At 40.7% G+C, this 21,578-nt stretch overlaps 1 protein-coding gene across 1 annotated transcript in view; it reads right to left on the bottom strand.

Annotated features, from left to right (window-relative positions):
- Positions 1-7,362: 7,362 nt before the first annotated feature.
- The window catches only part of LOC126480801 (transmembrane protein 208), a 56,133-nt gene continuing 41,917 nt past the window's right edge, over positions 7,363-21,578 (bottom strand). Inside the window, exon 5 of the mRNA XM_050104120.1 lies at positions 7,363-8,466. Within this exon, the coding sequence (XP_049960077.1) occupies positions 8,338-8,466 (129 nt within the window). The 3' untranslated portion in view covers positions 7,363-8,337. The remainder of the gene's footprint in view (positions 8,467-21,578) is intronic.

A 21,578-nucleotide genomic window follows, 5' to 3' on the forward strand; every position in this document is an offset into this window, starting at 1 on the left:
ATACTCTCCTTTCAAGACACTGTCCATTCCATTCAACTGCTCTTCCAAGTCCTTTGCTGTCTCTGACAGAATTACAATGTCATCGGCGAACTTCAAAGTTTTTATTTCTTCTCCATGGACTTTAATACCTACTCCGAACTTTTCTTTTGTTTCCTTCACTGCTTGTTTAATATACAGATTGACTAACATCAGGGAGAGGCTACAACCGTCTCACTCCCTTCCCAACCACTGCTTCCCTTTCATGTCCCTCGACTACTATAACTGCCTTCTGGATTCTGTACAAATTGTAAATAGCTTTTCACTCCCTGTATTTTACCCCTGGCACCTTCAGAATTTGAAAGAGAATATTCCACTCAACATTGTCAAAAGCTTGCTCTAAGACTACAAATGCTAGAAACATAGGTTTGCCTTTCCTTAATCAAGCTTCTAAGATAAGTCGCAGGGTCAGTATTGCCTCACATGTTCCAATATTTCTACGGAATCCAAACTGATCTTCCCCCGAGGTCAGCTTCTAGTAGTTTTTCCATTCGTCTGTAAAGAATTCGCGTTAGTATTTTGCAGCCGTGACTTATTGAACTGATAGTTTGGTAATTTTCACATCTGTTAACACCTGCTTTCTTTGTGATTGGAATTATTATATTCTTCTTGAAGTCTGAGGGTATTTCACCTGTCTCATACATCTTGCTCACCAGATGGTAGAGTTTTGTCAGGACTGGCTCTCCCAAGGCCGTCAGTAGTTCTAATGGAATGTTGTCTACTCCCAGGGCCTTGTTTCGACTCAGGTCTTTCAGTGCTCTGTCGAACTCTTCACGCAGTATCATATCTCCCATTTCATCTTCATCTACATCCTCTTCCATTTCCATAATATTGTCATCAAGTCCATTGCCCTTGTATAGACCCTCTATACAGTCCTTCCACCTTTCTGCTTTCCCTTCTTTGCTTAGAACTGGGTTTCCATCTGAGCTCTTGATATTCATACAAGTGGTTCTCTTTTCTCCAAAGGTCTCTTTAATTTTCCTGTAGGCAGTATCTATCTTACCCCTAGTGAGATAAGCCTCTACATCCTTACATTTGTCCTCTAGCCATCCCTGCTTAGCCATTTTGCACTTCCTGTTGATCTCATTTTTGAGACGTTTGTATTCCTCTTTTTGCCTGTTTCATTTATTGCATTTTTGTATTCTCTCCTTTCATTTCTTCTGTTACCCAAGGATTTCTACTAGCGTTCGTCTTTTTACCTACTTGTCCTCTACTGCCTTCACTATTTCATCCCTCAAAGCTACCCATTCTTCTTCTAGTGTATTTCTTTCCCCCATTCTTGTCAATTGTTCCCTTATGCTCTCCCTGAAACTCTGTACAACCTCTGTTTCTTTCAGTTTATCCAGATCCCATCTCCTTAAATTCCCACCTTTTTGCAGTTTCTTCAGTTTTAATCCACAGTTCATAAGCACTAGATTGTGGTCAGAGTCCACATCTGCCCCTGGAAATGTCTTACAATTTAAAACCTGGTTCCTAAATCTCTGTCTTACCATTATATAATCTATCTGAAACCTGTCAGTATCTCCAGGCTTCTTCCATGTACACAGTCTTCTCTTATGATTCTTGAACAAAGTGTTAGCTATTATTTAGTTATGCTCTGTGCAAAATTGTACCAGGAGGCTTCCTCTTTCGTTTCTTACCCCTGATTCATATTCACCTACTACGTTTCTTTCTCTCCCTTTTCCTACTGACCAATTCCAGTCACCCATGACTATTAAATTTTCATCTCCCTTCGCTATCTGAATAATTTCTTTTATTTCATCATACATTCATTCAATTCTTCATTATCTGCAGAGCTAGTTGGCATATAAATTGTAAAATATGTTTTCCTTAATTTTATATTTAATAAATATGTATTGTGAAATGAACATTTCTTACTTTGAAATGACTCTTGTTCAATTTATTTGAATATTTGGACTCAAGGATGTAAATTCCACACAACTCTAATATTTCTATTAGACAAGTCTTGAATCTGACAGTAATAAAAAGTTATTGGTAGTCTGTGTATCACCTCATTAGCACCTTCTACCATTTATAGGTTACTGGGACTCAAGAATGTATGGGTAAATCCCACGTAACTCCAATACCTGTATTATATCAATGAACATGATCAATGTTTGAAAATATGATATAATTGGATGGATAAAAATATGTACTCGCCAAGCAGCAGCGGGAGAAAACACCTATAAGAGATATGGAAATGAGCAAGCTTTTGGAGTCAATGGTTCCTTCTTCTGGCACGTCACAAGAGTTCAAAGGAAAGGAAGTGTGATGAAAGAAAAGGACTGGCGAGATTAGGAAATGGAGAGAGCTACGAAAAAGTCACCCAGAACCCCAAGTCAGGGGAGACGTATTGGATGGGATGAGGAGAAAAGACACATTGTTGGTGCTTGCTCCACATGAGATTTGTAAACATGAGAATCCAAATATGTATTACAATGGAACACCTACAGCCATCCTTATGATGTTATTTACTATATGGCTACCAGTTTCAATGCTTCAGTACACCATCATCATGCTTTAACTGATGCTGCAGGGGTTAACTTCGTTCGTATACACGATTCATCAGTGGCCAACATCTATGAACTGGTTTTTGCAGACTACCTGTAACAATGATGTTGTGTCTCCAACCATGAGTTGGTGGTTGATGTTTGGAGACACAGTATCACTATTACATGTAGTCTGTGAAAATCAGTTCATAGGTGATGGCCACTGATGAATCGTGTATACGATTGGAGTTAACCCTGCAGTGTCAGTTAAGGCCCGAATATGGTGTACCAAAACTGGTAGCCATATAATAAATAGCACCATAAGAATGTCTATAGGTGTTCCATTTCATTAGATAAATGAATGGCCAATGCCTCTCAAACCTCCAGTCAGAAGGATGGACAAACAAATGTGAGAACTTAAAGGTGGAAGATAGAGCAAAAGCAATAGAGAAAGAAAAAAGAGCAGAAAGCTAAATGCATTGTACATGGTATACCACAGAAATTAATGTAAATTCAGGCCAGATGGGGGGGTGAGAACTAAGCACATGTTGTAATCCAGGTCCCACCTTAGAGTTCTGAGAAACTGGTGTCAGGAGGGAGAATCCAGACAGGATATCTGTTCTGTGGTGGACACCTTGGTCACGACTATCATATTGTAAGGCAACAGCATATTGTGTGTTGCCAGTATACAGAACTTCCAAAACAGAATGCAAGAGTCATAATATGCGGTACTTGTGTAGAACAAATAGGAGGTACTTACGTCTGGAGATCTGTTCATCACACCTCGCTGTTGCAAACAGACATTACACCATGACACATACATAAATTTGAATAGAGCAAACAGACACGTCAATGACCAGATGGCCAACTCATAATTTTGTGAAAGAAAGGGACATGAGGAAGGTTTGAACATGTATTCCCTCTTTGCTATCCAACACCATGACCACACAACCACAACACCATTGCTGTTCAAAAAAAGTCAGTCGATGTTGTACATCTTAAGTTTGGACCATTTGCTGTTTCTATTTTGCACCTTTTTTCACAGTTCAGTACACCTTCCTCCTCTCTTCATGCTCAATCTATGTTCAGTTTTTGGCGGGCTACCCACTGGGGCATGTTACCGCTAAATCTGAGGGGTGTGAGATGGAGATTCTTGAGTGAGGTGTAACAAACGTGATAAATGTTGTTTTCTAACAGCCTTACAGATTTATAATCATCATGTAACATATCATCTGAAGGAGAGGGATAAGCACTATAGTTGAGCTCCTTATCAGCAATGAAGTAGAGCAGTTAATCAGCTCAGGAGGAACAAAATGATCACTGCCCTGTTCATAGCACCATACAACCACTCACCCAAACTGATATATGAAAAGAATAGGGAACTCAAACAACAATATCCAAATTGCAATTAAGAGCGCTGTCCAGAAGAATATTATACCATCATTGATGGTAAGTTAAATCCTAAAAACTTAATCACTATGTCATCCATATCAGTCAAATTGATAGCAACAAAAATGAGAAACTACTAATGGATTTTACATCTGCAGATTTCCTTTGCACTTTTCACCTGTGGATTTCTATGATATCAGCGTTTTATTTACAGCAATACAAACTTTCAACTGACTTAAATTGAAGAGGATAAACCAGTATTTTGGTCTTAACTCTGAAATACATGATTTTTTATTTTTTATAAAGAAGTAAATTTTGAAGTCTTTGATTAATTTCAAGGGACAAATTAAGAAAAAATTCAAAATTGTTAATGCTTTCGTGGCCACTTGTTGACAAACTGCCTATTGGCTTCTGTCTCAGGTTCTTCGGCTGACATTCGTCTGATGATATTACTGACGTTTCACCAGCACGAGTGGCTGGCATTGTCAAAGCTTCACTCTCCACTGCAAACATACAGTTGCCAGTCAATAATGCACACAATACAACATGAAAAAACATCAGTTCTTTTATTTATGTTTCTAAAATATTTACGAAAACTAGCTTGCGTGCTTATTGTATCACCATCCTGTCATTTCTGTGAATATATAATTAACACAATCTGCTATAGTAACATCACATCTGAATTTTGATCAATATTTTGGTAATAGTAAGAGCATTAAGAGAAATTTTTCATCTACTCATGGAAACTGGAGTAACATTGTTGTCTTTGTCGAAAAAAAGGTACACATCACATTTTGTGCAAGGAACGAATTTATACCCACGAAATGCAGGATACTTGCATCGTTTTCTTTTGGCACCTGGAGTTTCACAGAAGGTTTATTCTTCAGCAGAACTTCCTTTCAAAGGATCCAAGAATTTCACGTTGGAAGAGCAAGCAAATGGTAAGCCAGACTGAAATCATTTTATTTTATCAGAATAGTCTAAGTTTCTTTTGTTCCTCACAGAGGAGAGGTTTTTTTTTTTCCATGTACACTGGTTGGGTTTTCCAGTCTTTTAACACTTCCAGGTTCACCATTATTGTGTGACAGCTTGTGAGTACAGTCAGTGGTTTTGTTGTTAAATAATAATAATAATAATAATAATAATAATAATAATAATAAGAAGAAGAAGAAGAAGAAGAAGAAGAAGAAACAACACGCAAAATTTTTACAAGAATTTCAAAACACAACTCACAGGATATCAGCTGCAAAATCTTTGCTTCAAGAAAGAAAATGGGCAATTTGCACAGAACAATCAAGAAAATTGCGAAGAACTTGCAAGATATTTTGAAAAACTGCTGAACTGCCCAGAACCAACACAAAGATTTCCACCTCAGGAGCCTGAATCCACAAACCCAAACTCATTATCACCAGATGTAGAGGAAATAACCCAACAGATCAAACATCTTAAAAACAATATAGCTGCAGGTGAATATGGAATCGTAGCAGAAATCCTCAGATCAGCAGGTCCAAATACTATAAAGGAAATCACTGAAATAATATAAGAAATTTGGCAAACAGAACAAATTCCAGACAACTGGAAAAATGCATTAATTCATCCTCTACACAAGAAAGGAGATAGACCGGATGTAAACAATTATAGGGGAATCTCACTGATATCAGTAGATTACAAAATTCTATCCCAATGCCTTCTTGAAAGAGCACAACAACAACTAGAACCAAAAATTGGACACTATCAGGCAATATTCAGACCAGGCTGTTCATGTCCAGAGCAAATTCTGAACTTAAAACTAATCTTAAGACATCAGAGAATAAGTGGCAAAGATGTAGTTTGCACATTTGTTGATTAAAAAAAAAAAACACCTACGATTCAGTTGATCGTCAATCACTATTCCAAATATTAAAAGAATAGGGTTTAGAACTGAAAACACTTGCAACCATACAACAGACATTGATAGACAAAACATCTAAAGTCAAATTTATGGGGGAAATCTCTGAACCTTTTCTGATCTAAACAGGGGTAAGACAAAGAGATGGACTCTCTCCACTACTGTTCAACTGCGTCCTTGAAAAGGGGATACAAGAATGGCACAAACTGAAACCAGTCCTCAAGACTGACCAATCAATTACTCTCGGCAGAGGAAAATTAACAATAGATTGCTTAGCATTTGCAGACAATCTACCCATCTTAACTCCTGAAAGAAACTGCGGAAAAAGTCGGCCTGCAAGTATTTTTATCTTTTGAAAAGACAGAATATATCACTTGCAACAAACAAGCACCAAAATTCATGGAGACAAAATATGGCAAAATTAAACAAGTCCCACAATTTAACTATCTTGGTGAAACGATTCAGGAAATTGGAATAGAAACGAAAGCAAATGACATCAGATGCCAAAAGATGGACATTGCTTATCAACTCACTCAAAATACCTACAATAAAAAATGTGTCTCCAAGCACACAATACTATGACATTACAATACCGTCATAAAACCAGAATGCCTATATGGATCAGAGACACTAATTTTAAACAGGAAACAGACATAGAAAACATTCAGAAAAAGGAACAGAAGATCATAAGAAAAATTTTAGGCCCAAAACTTGTAGATGAACAGCATCGGCTCAGAGGCAAACAGGAAATCAAACAATACTCTAATATTCACAGTGACATTAGAAAACACAGATTAAGATTCTATGGACACATCAAAAGAATGAATCCGGACAGACTTACAAAGCAAATAGTTGAATTCTGTGAAAACAGGAGTATATCTAAAACAGACCCAATGAAACTGATTGGTGAAATCAAAACAGATCTGAAACTAGCAAGAATTACACCAGAGGATATCCAAAACAGGGAAATCTTCAGATCCAAAATTCACAAGTGGCAAGTTGACCAAGAGGAGAAACCAAAGAAGAAGACTGGAACAACGTGGTCTCATATTCGTGTTAGCTTCTGCAACTTCTTCATTCTTCCTAAACCGGCTCTTAATAAGGCAGACACAATCTGAAACTAAGCAAAATTTGCACTCGACAACTTTCTCTGTACTCATCCACAGTGGTTACCAGAATTCCTGAGTTTAGTCAACTACTACATCCCTAGGATCAGAGATACTCTTTATCAGCTTTGCTGCTTCTGTGAAACTTGGGTACTTCCTAAATTCCCACTGGAGGGGGGAATTTTACAATCCACATTGCAGATATCCAATCCTATGATCTAAGATTTCAGATATTACAATCCATGTATAACCCCAAAATTATAACATAAGAAGATAGAACTTTTCTCCCTGAATGCAGTAAAAGAACCTGTTTTTCATACAAATAAATAAAAATACACATGACTAAATGACAACCTTTTCATATTTTAGTCAAAACACAAAAAGAAACAAATTATAGGATCAAAATCTGACTACAGTTTTCATTTGAATCAATTTTCGTTTTATTTTTATAATATAAACAACACTGAAATGAAACAGTGAACAAAACAGAGTTCACTGACTCTTAAAATAAGAGCAAGTCTTGTTCTTCCACATGATACAATTTAAAATCATAACAGACCACTTTTATGACACATGATCAAAGGGAACCAAAAGGCTTGGAAGTATGGTTACTGTGAGTAAAAACTTACAACATGTGAAATGACAGATTTTTAATGATAAAAAACACAAGGGCATTCTGTCATACTTTCTATAGATTGTTGAATAGCTACTGCTCTCTTTGACAATGAATTTAATGATGTATGAAAAACTTATACTGATAACAAACCTGGAAACATGAACTTCAGTGTTACGAATCAAGATGTGTATAATTTCTCTTGCATCAGTATCTTACATGTTATAGATATGATCTAGTATACATAAATTGTCATACAAAGAAAGGAGCATAAATGCCAGTTTGAAGTAGCACAAATGCAGAGCTTACATGTTCTATCAGTATGTGTCTCACATAGGCACATTACAGAATTGTACATTAAGCAATACTAAGGCACTGCACATTATGAGTCTTATATTACACATGATATTATGTTGCTGCTCACAACCAGGACTTTACTGTTATTTGTGCACCTGATGTTGCTGTCATTCAATGTATACACAAAAATCTAGATGTTGAGCTGACATAAAATTTCTCTTATTGGATTTATATAGCTTACACTCATATATTCATTTATCAGCAGGCTTATGGTCATCTCAAATGTTTCAGTCACAGATATAAATACCACAAGCACACTTAATCTCACTGATATTTCTGTCTCATAATGTTTCCGTCACTGTATGATAACATGAATTCGTTTATTCATTTTAAAAATACTTTTATATACAATTATGAGGTATTAATTAATTGGTAAGGCAAAATAATGCTGTCCATCACCATCAACAATAAGGAAGTAAAAAAATTTGAATCACAATTCAAAGAGTAAAGGCAAGTGTCTCAGTGGCGTTTCATTCTTCTTTCCAGCTTCCTCTGCTTTTTTTCATCAATTTCCTCTCTTGGAGCCTGTTGGAAGAACCATGGAGACAGGACTGTAACCCACAGCAACCAAAAACCTCTTATAGGAGCCTGCAAAGATAGCAGAAATAAATCTCATTAACTACAGATGTTTTTAGACCAAGTTGCCTACCGCAACATGAAGAGGGAAAATAGCCAGAAGACTGTCACTGAGTTTACAAATACTGTAACTATGAAATGGAATGAAACTTAAGGTAGATAGCAGGTAAGCCAAATGGTTGACTTTGGTTTATTGGGAGAATTTTTGAAAACTATAGTACATTTATAAAAGAGACCACATATAGAACAGTTCTGTAACCCCATTCTTTATTACTGCTTGAGTGTTCGAGATCCCCATCAGCTCATGTTAAAGGAAGACATAGAAGCAAATCAGAGGTGTAGTGCTAGATTTGTTACTCATAGGTTCAGTCAAAATGCGAATATTACAGAGATGCTTTGTGAACTCAAATGGTAATCACTGGAGGGGAGATGATGAGGTTTTTACACAACAATATTGAGAACTAGCATTTGCAATCTTACTGCTGCCAACATACATTTTGGGTAAGGACAGCAAGGACAAGATAAGAGAGATCAGGACTCTCACAAAGCACACAGGCAGTCCTTTTTCCATAGCCCCATTTGCGAGTGGAGCGGGGAGAGGGGATGACTAGCAGCGGTACAGCGTTCCCTGTGCCGTACACCACGTGGTGTGGCTTGCACAGTATGTATGTAGGTGTTTTAGATAGCAGAGTTTTGGGCACACTAAAACTGGAGTTTTTAAAATCCTGTGAAGCAAGATATTATTGAGTACAAGGATGAAATCATTTAACAGTATTCCTGGTCATTAAGGTCCAGGGGAAGAAATGTTTGAGCCATAGTCACGCATGTTATGTGATGTTCTGATTGCCACCCGGGAAGATCTGGAAGTAAAACTGCACTAATTATACCAAAATACCATTTCATAATCCATTTGTGTGTTTTGCACTGAAAGTGGCACCACATAAAAAATTCTTTGCATTACTCCTCAAATCCAGTCAGTCCTTTGAAGGCTTGTTGCCAGGGCAAGCAGGCATTGTTCAGCATCTGCTCTGAGTTTTTTCTGTTAGAGGTGATTTTACTGTATCATCTGCTTACGTCAATGGGATGAATTCAATTATAATTAAATGGCACTCTGAAAATTATTTCAAGTGACAAGCCAGTGTCAACTTCACAAGTTACAAATCCGCACTTCAGATGTGCCATTTACGATTATGGGCAATGGCGCAAATGAGGTGCCTGGTGGCTCACTGAGTTCTATCTAAGGTACATGAGCTACTAAGGCTGAATGAACAAATCCATGCAAATTCACAACTGTTCAATTTGCAAGGACTCGACTACCAACAGGTGCAGCGTCAGGAGGTTGAGGGGCAGAGACGTGGGGAAAAAAGGAGCAAAGAAGGAGAGGAGCAGCGAAAGATGGGTGGCTGTGTTGGCAGAGGACTGCAAATAAAAAGGGTGGGTGATGAGAATGGGGAGGAGACGACAAACAGAGGAGGTGAAAACTGTTGGGTGGAGGGTGTATTTTACCATAGGTTGAGCCTGGGGTAATTATGGGAACGGATAATGTATTGTAAGGATAACTTAATTTCAATGGTTACTTCACTACCTGAGCCATATGGATCCTTCCCTCCACCACCAGCTTTTCTGAATTGTGCAGATGGGAGTTCTCCTTACAACACTTTCTCTTCTCCCGTAATTATCCCGGCCTCAACCTACTGTAACATACTGTCCCCACACCTTCCACCCAACAGTTTACAACCTCTCTGTCCATCATCTCCTCCCCATTCTCATCTCTTACAACTAGTTTTATGCATCATTCCATCCCAAATGGCTCCCTCTGTGTAATCACAGACCTTTTATTGTTATAGCTATCTCAGTGATTGTATACTAATGGCTAATGGTTGTTTTAACACATTTACATATGATAAATTAAATTTATTTACACTGATAGTTGGCTCCTTTTCCTTAATCAACAGCAAATTCTCAAAATACAATATAAATCATGATCACTAACAATATTGTCACGCTGAAACCTCCATCACATCCAAATCCAACGGGAAGGTCATCAATGAAGTACAACACTTAGAATTCAAAGCACATTTATTACTGACATCAACATACAACCAGAACAGAATTGAATTCCTGTATGGACAGTGCAGCTACTTATACAAACATCAAACATTCCAGGGTACTTGTATTTATACAAACAATAGACAGTCCTGGATGGAATAACAACAATGTGCAGACTAAGTGGATCTTTTGAAATGGGAAAACACACACACATTCACATAAAGCACAACTCACAAATACATAGTCTCTGTGCCTAGACACTGAAATGAGTGTGAGTGTATGTGTTTTCTATTTCAGAAGATGGACTTTGCTCGAAAGCTTAATATTTTAGCAGCCTTTCTCATTGTGCCTGTCGACTCACCACACCTTCCACGCCATTCCATTAATATAAACATAGAATATTGTAAAATAAAAGGTGTACAACTTTGCTTCCACTGTTTGCTGATAGGTGGCAAAAACGGTAAGTAGCGGTCGAAAGAAACAGATTGCAGACGTCAGGCAGTCAGCTTGGACCTAAGTCAACATAGCCTCATTCAAACATTAACCAATTTGTGTCTGCATCATAAAGTTATTCTTGATTGAAAATGTCAGTTTATGAGCCTAATTCTCATCATTTGTGGGAGGTGTTACCGTTTTGTTTCAATATGAAGGAAACAGTGGATGAGTCTCATCAAATGCTCTCAAGTACACATGGTGAGAACACTATTAGTGAAAGAATGTGTCACGAGTGGTTTCAAAGCTTCAAGAACAATGATTTTAACATCGTAGACCGGCATAGTGGTGGAAGAGATAATGTTTTCAAAGAAACAGAATAAGAGGCATTGCTGAGTGGAGACTCATGTCAAACTCAAGAAGAATTGGCGCGATTAGTGGGAGTGACACAGCAAGACATTTCAAAATGTCTCAAGGCTATGGGCATGAATCAAAAAGAAGGAATTTGGTCCTGTGTGAGCTGAAACCAAGAGACACTGAACAGCGTTTTTGTGTTTGTGAACACTTGCTTCAGAAGCAAACACGGAAGGGATTTCTGCAATGCATTGCGACCGGGGACAAAAAATGGGTTCATTACGATAACCCTAAATGCAAAAAATCATGGGGATATCCCGGCCACGCTTCCACGTCGACGGCCAAACCGAATATTCATGGCTCCAAGATCATGCTCTGCATTTGGTGAGGCCAGCTCGGCATCGTGTACTATGAGGTGTTAAAACCAAGTGAAACAATCACAGGTGCTCATTATCAAATACAATTAATGCATTTGAGCAGAGCATTAAAAGGCAAACGGCTGCAATACAGCGAGAGGCACGATAATGTGATTTTGCAGCACGACAACGCTCGACCCAATGCTGCAAAAGAGATAAAAATGTATTTGGAAACGTTAAAATGGGAAGTCCTACCCCACCTGCCGTGTTCTCCAGACATTGCTCCCTCTGACTATCACCTGTTTAGATCAATGGCACATGGCCTAGCTATCCAACACTTCCAATCTCATGAAGAAGTCACAAATTGGATCGATTCGTGGATCGCTTCAAAAGATGAACAATTTTTTCGATGTGGGATTCATACTCTGCCTGAAAGATGGGAGAAAGTAGTGGCCAGTGATGGAAAATACTTTGAATGATACATGTGTAACCAATGTGTTTCATTAAAGCGATGGAAAATACTTTGAATGATACATGTGTAACCAATGTGTTTCATTAAAGCGATGGAAAATACTTTGAATGATACATGTGTAACCAATTTGTTTCATTACAGCCTCAAATGTTGGGGAAAAAACGGCGGAAGCAAATTGTACATCTTGTATACAAACATTATAAACATAAGACATTCCAAAACATTTCAGAAATGATAAATACTGAATAACAAAAAATGCTGGTTGTCAAGTTTGAACTAGCAACCAGCAGCATGCCAGCCAGTGATGCTAAACAATACATCACACTGCATGCTCTGTGGCTTGCGGCATTATTCCCTCTCATGGAGAAACAGTGACTCCCTCTTTCAGAAATTCTCACTAGAGCCAACTACAGCATCCTGGTTCTAGATCTTGCCAATAATATTCTGTGTAAGGCACTGGCAGATACTCGCGTTCTGATCATAATGTTCTGTCATCTCCACTATGATGAGCACTGAAGGTAGCTCCTCTTGTCACAGCTTTGCAACAGTCGAGTGAAGCTTCAGTTTCCTTGAACCTCCCATCACTGATCTGCGCATCTGGACTATATTAGAGCTTTTTACCGATGACGTGGACAACATCTCTGCATTTTTGTTTTCTTGATGAAGGGTGATAATCCTCAACTTCATATGTGGCATCTGACGAGTGATGAAGGATATAGTGCTTCAGCAATTTTTCTGTCAGTCCTTGTTTCTGCACATCCATACAAAATCAAACCAAGCCACCTGGACTGTATCTCACTGGTTGGTAGTTCATATTGTACAGCTCTCTGTCCTTCTCCTGGGTGTCCACAGTCCTTATGCAAGCCAGCTGTTTTGCTTTTTCAGTCCTGGTGATGAGATATTTCACGTAGTTATCCTGAGTATCATCCGGTTGAAATGGAACAGTGTATCCATTGTAGTTTCAATCTCATGACTCTCAAGGAGAAAGAACTGCATGAAGCCTGTAGTGTCTTACTTCACTGTGTTGTATGCGAATGTCATGACAGGAAGTATTACAAAATAGTCTTTCTGTTGGACATCAATGTACATCTGCCAACATCGTATTAAAGTGTTCTGTGAGGCCATTCGTCTGTGGGTGGTAGGCACTTGCCAGCCTGTCGGTGATGTTGCAATGTGAAATTAACTCTGACACAAGTCTTGACAAGACAACTTTTCCACGATTAGAGATTGTCACACAGAGTGCTCAGTGATTCAAAGTGAAATATTCTAACAGTAACTCTGTAAATTTCTGGAGCTTTGGCAATCAACACAGCTTTTGTGACAGTGTAGCGGGTGAGGTAATTAAAGTACTGATCCCTGTTTGTCACCTTCGAGCCCATCTTCAAGAGGTCCATTCCAGTTTGGTGGAATGGCACAGCTGCACATGGGATTCGTACCAGATGCTCCAGAGGTAACTGCAGCATGTGCCTCTGCCAGTGGTATTCCTTACAGTGGCTCACATAGTTTCTAACAGACAGATAGGACACCAGACAGTAATAGTTGTGTCTGATTCTGTGTAAAGTTTTCACAAAACCTAAGTAACCAGATTTTGGAGCATTCTGAAAAAACTTCAGGAGACAGGCCACATATGAGCTATGACGACGAGCAGCCATTTCTACCCCAATGGCTTTTAATTGCTCTTACACAATGCTCTGTTAATTAACTGGAATTCTCCAATGTTTGGTTCCTCCTCCTCCTCCTCTTCTTCTATGGCGTAATGTTAGATCTAACCTTTGTTTAACTGCAATGTCATTTACTGCAGTGATGACTAAGATTTCATCCACATTATTGTGTTTCACCACACGATTCCTTGAAAGGTAGTTGGCATGTTTGTGTTTCCTTTTGTACACAATTGTGACATTGTACTCCTGAATATTAATTGCCCATCTTCCCAGTCAATCCAATAGATCTTTCAAGCTAGTAAGTCAGTAGAGAGAACAATGGCCCATCATAATGGTGGATGGTTTGCCAAATAAATAAGGCCTGAATTTGTTAAAGGCCTAAACAACTTCAGGGCAATCTCCCTTTGTTGTAGAGTAGTTCATCTTGGACTTTAAGAATACTTTAGAAGCATAAGCTATCACCTTTTTAGCACATTCCTGAATTTGTACTAGAACTGTCCCTATACCAAAACTGCTAGTGTTAGTGTAAAGATCTGTCTTGGAAGTATTTCATACAATGCTACAACTGGAGAAGATGTTAGAACCTTCTTATGCACAAGGAAATATCTTTTTTGCACCTTGTTCCAGGAAAATTTGGTGTCTCTCGGCAATATTTATTGTAAGGTGTATGCCTTGATACAGAAGTCCTTTACGAATCACTGGTGATACAAGCACAATCCGAGGAAACTTCTCACATCAAGCATGTGCCAAAATGTTGGAAACTCTGTGACTGCTCTTATTTTCTCTACATCAGGACACAATCCATTGCCATTCACTAGGTGCTCCAAGATTTTTATTTCTTTGGTGATGAAGAGGCACTTTTTCAGGTTAAGGCAGAGACCTCCAGTCTGAATATGTTTGAGGACCACTGTCAGGCAGTTAAGTGACTTAGAAAAAAAAACAATGTCATCCAGAATAGCAAAGATATGTAGTCCATTTAAGGTGCCGAAGCAGGTTGTCCATCATACAGTTGAAAGTGGCTGGAATGTTACATAATCCAAAAGCTGTAACTTTAAAATCACAGAGGCTGGATGAAGATATGAAGACAGTAATTTCACAGTCAACTCATCAACTTCAATTTTCCAGTAGCCTGGCTACATGTCCGTAGTTGAGAAACACTTCTTCCTTTCAAGCAGTTTAGAGAGTCAGTAATGTGTGGCAATGGACAGACATTTTTCTTCACGATCTTGTTCAGGCATCAGTACACAGTCGATGCAGAAATCCCAAGTGCCAACCTCCTCCTACACAGGAACCACCGGAGAGAACCAATGACTCTCTGAAGGTTCAATGATATCATCTTCGAGCATCTTCTCCATTTCTTCTGGGTTACCCATCGTTCAGCTGGCGACACCCTGCACTGTACTAATGCTGAGTAACTGGTGGGCAATTCCCAGAGCTAATATGAAGTTTCAACATTCACCACGTGGTCTATCTTTTCTCCACTCCTGACTTGAAAGTATCAACAAAATTCATGTGGAACAGCTACCACTCACTGACATTGTTCATCCACCAGGCCAGATCGTACTTGCAGTTTGATAGTAGCTTCCTTCCCTACCTTGTCTGTTGCGGTAGCGGAGCATGATTAATCTTCGATGACAATGAGCTATCCTTTCTGGACTGGTTCAGCTCTCCCTATGTGCATACTCCTACAGATGCTCATGACGACTATTCATCCAAAGTTTTCCTTGAACACCTACAACAAACATCACTGGCATGTAGATTCTTTTGTGAGTCTGAGTATCTTTCTGCAACTGACAAAAATATCACAGTTTAATTGACTATGAAGAGGTTGAAAAATATATTTTCTTCAGAAGTAGTAGGCCTTGCTACATCACATGATGGTACATTAGATTAGAAGAAGCCAAGTGGCTCTTGTCATATAAAATTGACAAAACAAGAATCATCCCAAGCCATGGCTTTAGATAGCAGCCAGATTACATATATCGTATTTCAGAATGAATGCTCACTAGTAAAAGCCCACAGGTAGAGGCTCTTGTCAACATTAAATTGTAATAGGCGTTACACAATAAAATATTTGCATAAATTGTGTGTCCATCATGCTGGAGACTATGTTGCTGTGGGAGTCAGAAAGAAGATATGGATGAAGACCCATGCCCTTCCACTGCTGGTTGTGTGGAGGAAGGGTGCTCATGCAGTGTTAATAGGGATGGCACTGGAGGCGAGGCCAACGGAGGGTTCCCCTGACCCTCGTAGACACAGGAGGTAGTGTCAGCACACCTGTGGCAGTCAATGGCAGTTGCCAGGGGCACCAGGCCTGGGGCCTCATGGTCACCAGAAGATAGTGGGAAGCAGGTGGCAAGGTGTGATGCTGTGCTCGCGGCTATAGCTGGTTGTGGTTATTGCACTCAAGCCCCTTCTGTATTTGGGCAAATGTAAGTTGTCACCCATGGGTCTCTGCTACTGTCACCAGATCCAAGCCGCAGTCACCTGCAGAAGCAGGCCCACACAGGCACACCAGGTGTGCAATTCTGGGACAGCTGGGAGTGGGGTCTTGAAGTAGGTGGTGTCAGAAGATGTAGCAGGGTCCACAGCTGGCCACCCAGGGAGCAGCTCAGTGGGACTAAGATTGGCAATTTACACAGTGTGACAGGTACTCAAAAAGTGGGTTAGGGCCGATGAAGTGGCAAGGGATTTGACAACTTTCTTCATTTGCTGCTTAAATGTCTGAATGAGGTGCTTTGCTTCACGGTTGGAGGAAGGATGGAACAAAGGGCTGGAATACGTTTTATGCCATTGACCACATGTAATTCTGTGATGGCAAACACTGTCAATTGAGGCACATTATGAGAGGCCAAAGAGTTGAGGTAAACCTTCGATGGCTAAAACCTGGACAAAGCCAGTGACACCATGTGTACCACATACGGATACTTGAAGTATGCATCCATGATGAGCAATCACACCAATCCCAAAAACAGACTTGCACAATCAAAGTGGATGCTGTCCCAGGGATGGCAGGGTACAGGCCAGGGTGCAAATAATTGTGGTGGTGGTGCTGCTGCTCAGTGATAGGCACATACTATGCAGCCTCGGACAGATCTCGCAACATTAGCATTGATACGCAGCCAGTACGTGTGTCAGCGAGCCAGTGCCTTCATGCAGGACATCCCCCAGTATCCCTGTGCAGTAAACTCAGTACTTCTTGTGCAATTCAGCTGTGACAATTAACTGATGCATTCAGCTGGGACAATTAACTGATGCATTCAGCTGGGACAATTAACTGATGCACGTGAGAAATACAGTTCCAGGGGTCGAGCTTGGTCGCCAACTAGTGGGTGAGGTAGGCTGGCCAGTCATGAGTCATGTCTGGCGGACCTTCTGCACAGTGGAGTTGTGAAAACACATGCAGGTGTAACAGGGAAACTGTCTAACGTATGTTATCGGACAGTGCTGATGTGGAAGCAGAGGACCTCCTGTTGGTGGATTTCAGGGCATAGGCCTGCTGGTTGATGCAACAAAGTGTCAGCATGGGAATGTTGTGCCATGGGCTTAAACTGGACGGTATAATTGTATGCACTTAGGAGCAATGCCCAGCACTGGCAGCATTAAACTGTTCACTACAAGAGGTTAGATTGAGGTGCAAATAATGTAACCAAAGGTTTTTATGTGTAATTAGAGATAACTTGGTCCAAAATAGATAGACATGATTTTTTTGGATGGCAAATGCTATCACCAGTGCCTCCTTCTCAGTCTGTGAATAGTTGCACTGTGCAGGGGTCAATGTCTTGAATGTGTGTGCAGTTGGATGTTTGGAGCCATCCTCATTCCTGTGCACCAGAACCCCCCAATCCCATAGGCAGATGGATTGGTCAGCATGAACAATGGGCTTTCAGGCAAGAAAGGTGTGAGACAAAAGGAGGATTTTAGCACGGTTTTTAAATGGGAGAAAGGGGTCTAGTTTTAGGGCATCCCTTTCATAAGCAAGTGATTGAGCAGTTGTGCAATATGAGCTGTTTGGGGTAGGAACTTGGAGTAATAGTTGATTTTGCCCAAAACATCTGCAGTTAGTGTGAATTCCTTGCGAGGGGAGGGTTGTCGTGATTCAGAAATCAGTCACCTGATCGCCAAAGTTCCGGGTGTTTCCTCCTCACATCCTCTCGCAGATGCCTTAACACATCCAAGTAAAAGTGCTGGTTGACAGTCTGGCCAGGGGGTATGAATTCCCGATACACAATTCCACGAACATCAAAAAAGACAATGAACATTGTCTTCACATTTGACCTCACTTGCCTCGCTTTTTTTGGTCTGGGAGAGTTGGGAGTCCTCCACTGGTTTGACGCTTGCTCGGTTTCTGAGTCATACCCGTAACACCAACTCTCATCCCCTGTAATGACTTTGTTCAAGAAGTTTGGATCACATGCAACCTCTGTTTTCAAGTTCTGACACACATTCATGCAGATGGTTTTTTGCTCCTGTGTGAGATGGCATGGAACAAATTTAGCAGCAACACATCTCATGTGCAAATCCTCACTCAAGATCCGCTGGCATGAGCTCCAACTGATTCCTGTCTCTGCTGAAATTTGGTCGAGCATTTGGCGACGATCCTCGTTATCTTTTGGCGGACCTTTTCAATGTTCTCCTCATTTTGTGATGTTGAAGGGTGTCCAGACCGAACTTGGTCTCGACACACATCTCACCACGTTCAAAGCACTCAAACCACTCGAAAACCTGTGTGCGGCTCATAGCGTCCTCCTGGAAAGCTTTCTGAAGCATTTGGTGTGTTTCCGTTGCAGTTGTTTTAAGCAGGAAACAAAATTTCACACACACTCTTTGTTCTTTTAAAGTTGCCACAATGACTTCACAGAGGTAACCCGCCAACAGTCAGAGAAAAACAATACCACACTTGCATGTTCAGCTCTACACTGACGCCGTCTGCACAGCTGTTTCATGAAGGTCTCTACTAACATCATCTAACGTGAGAACCCTGCACTACATGTACGAGTGGCAGCGCCCTTGGAGTCCGGTTTCTTTTGGGTCCCCCCTCGTACAATCCAAAACATGTGTTGACAACAACAATGTTCTGAGGTTCCCCATCTATGAGCAAATGGAGGCAAGTACTGAAAAGATCAGTCTTTGAGTAGTATTTCCCCCTAAGTTTGGTAAGGAGGTCTCCATTCAGAGAACAGGATAAAATTCTGATTGAGGATTGGTCATAGCCTTGAAATCCCTACATAATTGAAGAGAACCAATGGGCTTTCTGATTATGACCAGGGGGGTGGCCCACACACTAGATTTCACTCGCGCGATAACTCCATCAGCCTGCCTGGAGACAATCAAGCTCCTGCTTCGAACACAGTATGTAAAGCCACCAGAATGGGTCTAACATGGTAAAAATGAGGCGTGGTATCCAGCTGAAGGGTGGTGTGTGTCAGAAAATCTATGCAAAGGAAAGGGACTGCAGTGGATATGACCTTGACTTTGTTGGAGACCAGGAAGCCTAAATGTCAAGCCCAAATATGTAAGCAGCTGATATGTGGTCAACCAGAGTGGGGCACTCATTGCCAGACTGATCAAGAGAGATCCATGTCCATCTGAAAATGGACGTACTCATTATAAATGCTGAAGGTGAGAAATAGCTTCCACGTGAAAGGGTCGTCAAGTAGGACTACTGACTGCAGCGCACATATGGTGTTCTGATGCCCTCATGGCGTGGGATGGGAGCGGGTTGTGTGTCTGTGACAAACCACTGAAAGATGCCCCTCTTTTCAATAAAGTGTGCAGGACCCACAGTAATCTGGACAGTCTGCCCAGGAATGAGTGGAAAAATACCTGGGCATGAAGGGAACAGCCCTGTGATCTGCAGCATGATGCATCTGGAGGTTTAGAGGCCATAGAGATGTCAGTAAAGGTACTGCAGCCTGGGGGCTGTCCTACGCCTGTAGCCCAAGTGCGGAATGTGTGGAGGTTCACTGACAGTTGCAGCTTGTGGCCTCACCGTGAGTCATTCATTGGCCACCTGTGTGATATTGAAAGAGTGTGTGATGCGCAAAATGTCCTCCAACAATGAGTCACCCTGTTTCAACACTGCAGTTTGGACATCCGGATCTGTGTAAGCTGAACCATCATGTTACAAAGCAAGGAGTCAGTGTAGGATTGGTGCAAGTGACGTAGCATTTGCAGCCAAGATCTTGCAAGTCAGAGACACATAAACAGTATCATTACCCCCACTGTTTAGGGCATTGATGGAACTCAGGCCTGGGGACAACCACATGGTCTAGTTGGGAATAGTAATTAGTCAACAGAATGCATATCTTCTGAAAGGAGTGCAAGGGGGTCAACAACCAGGCAAAACAAATATGTCTGGTGAAGCCCAAGGCAAAAACAACAACTGCTGCATTGAATTGTTCATGACTTGAAATGCCTTGCAAAGCTGTTTTAGATGATGCAACTATGTGTCCCAGTCCTCCTTCGCATCACTGAAAGATGGAAACAACAGAAGATGTATGGGGGTGTTGGTTGCCAGAGCTGCTGAGCCCTGGTGCAACCAAGTGTTCTGTACTCTGATCATGTCTAGCTGAAGCAAAAGTGATGTTTGTAAGTCTAACTGGAGTTAATGCTGCTGCTGCATTAACTGCTGCTGTTGCTGTAGCAGGTAAACTTAGTTAAGTGTCCATGCTACTAAACAACTTCCTTTTTACTCATCACCACTGCTATATACACGGGTTGATGGATATTGGAGTGCATGTCAGAGAACTGGAAGAAAAGGGACTAACGGAGTAATTCAAACTAATGGTAGGTGAGTGAAACATGACAGACAGACTGAATAAAACAACAGACCTGAACAAGAACAAACAACCTAGATGACAATGTGGTGCTAAATGAAGTCTTCACCATAATGACAACAAGGGCCTAAGAAGTGAAGAAACAAATCCAAGATGCGACCGAAGGGAGTAACCAGGTGACAAGCAAGATAGTTATCAAGCTATCCTAGTACAGGTAGGATAGATTCAACAATATCAAATGCGACCACTGAACTGACCAGCTGTGTGCTGGGCTGTCACCAATATACTTGCCATGTGGAATGCTACTGGCTGCCATATTCACATGGTGAGATGGTGATGCTCTCACCATCGAGCACAGCACTGAGTGGCCACGGTGATCCCTAATGGTCATTTAAAGCCATCTCCTCTGGTGGGCATTCAGCCTCCGCAGTGCTCAATACCAGACACATTATGACATTTTGGACCCTGAAAAACGACGGAGGATGTTGTTTCTTCATCATTTAATATGAGCAATAAATCTCTCATTTTCTGCCACGTACTCCCAAACTATAGTGGCACATTCTACATGTCATCTTCAGTTCTAGGTGTGGGATCTGGTCAGGTTTTTCGCTTTGTCTGCTTTGTTCCAGACCATACATTTTCAGTGGGGGTTGAAATTTGATGCACAATGAGGTGAGACAAGAAAACTTGTTGTGTTCTGGTAACTATTTCTGTACCATCACTGACCTGTGTTCTGAAGACTTGTTTATTGGAAACATTGCTTCCTCAGGATACAGTTGTCGCATTCATGGCCTTATGACATTGTTTGAGTACAACTATACTGGGCACCATCAAGATAACTGTCTACCCCGAGAAGCATTTCGGGTGTCACACAGACAGGCACTATGAGGTGACTTACAGACATATTTGAGGCTGAAATGGACACATAATAGTCTGTATACTCATATTGGACAGTCATTTCCTCAGGGGGTGGGTGGAAAAGATACATCAGAAAACATAACATTTCACCAGTTACAAACAA

Source organism: Schistocerca serialis, chromosome 5, assembly GCF_023864345.2.
Source record: "Schistocerca serialis cubense isolate TAMUIC-IGC-003099 chromosome 5, iqSchSeri2.2, whole genome shotgun sequence".
Lineage (NCBI taxonomy): Eukaryota > Metazoa > Arthropoda > Insecta > Orthoptera > Acrididae > Schistocerca > Schistocerca serialis.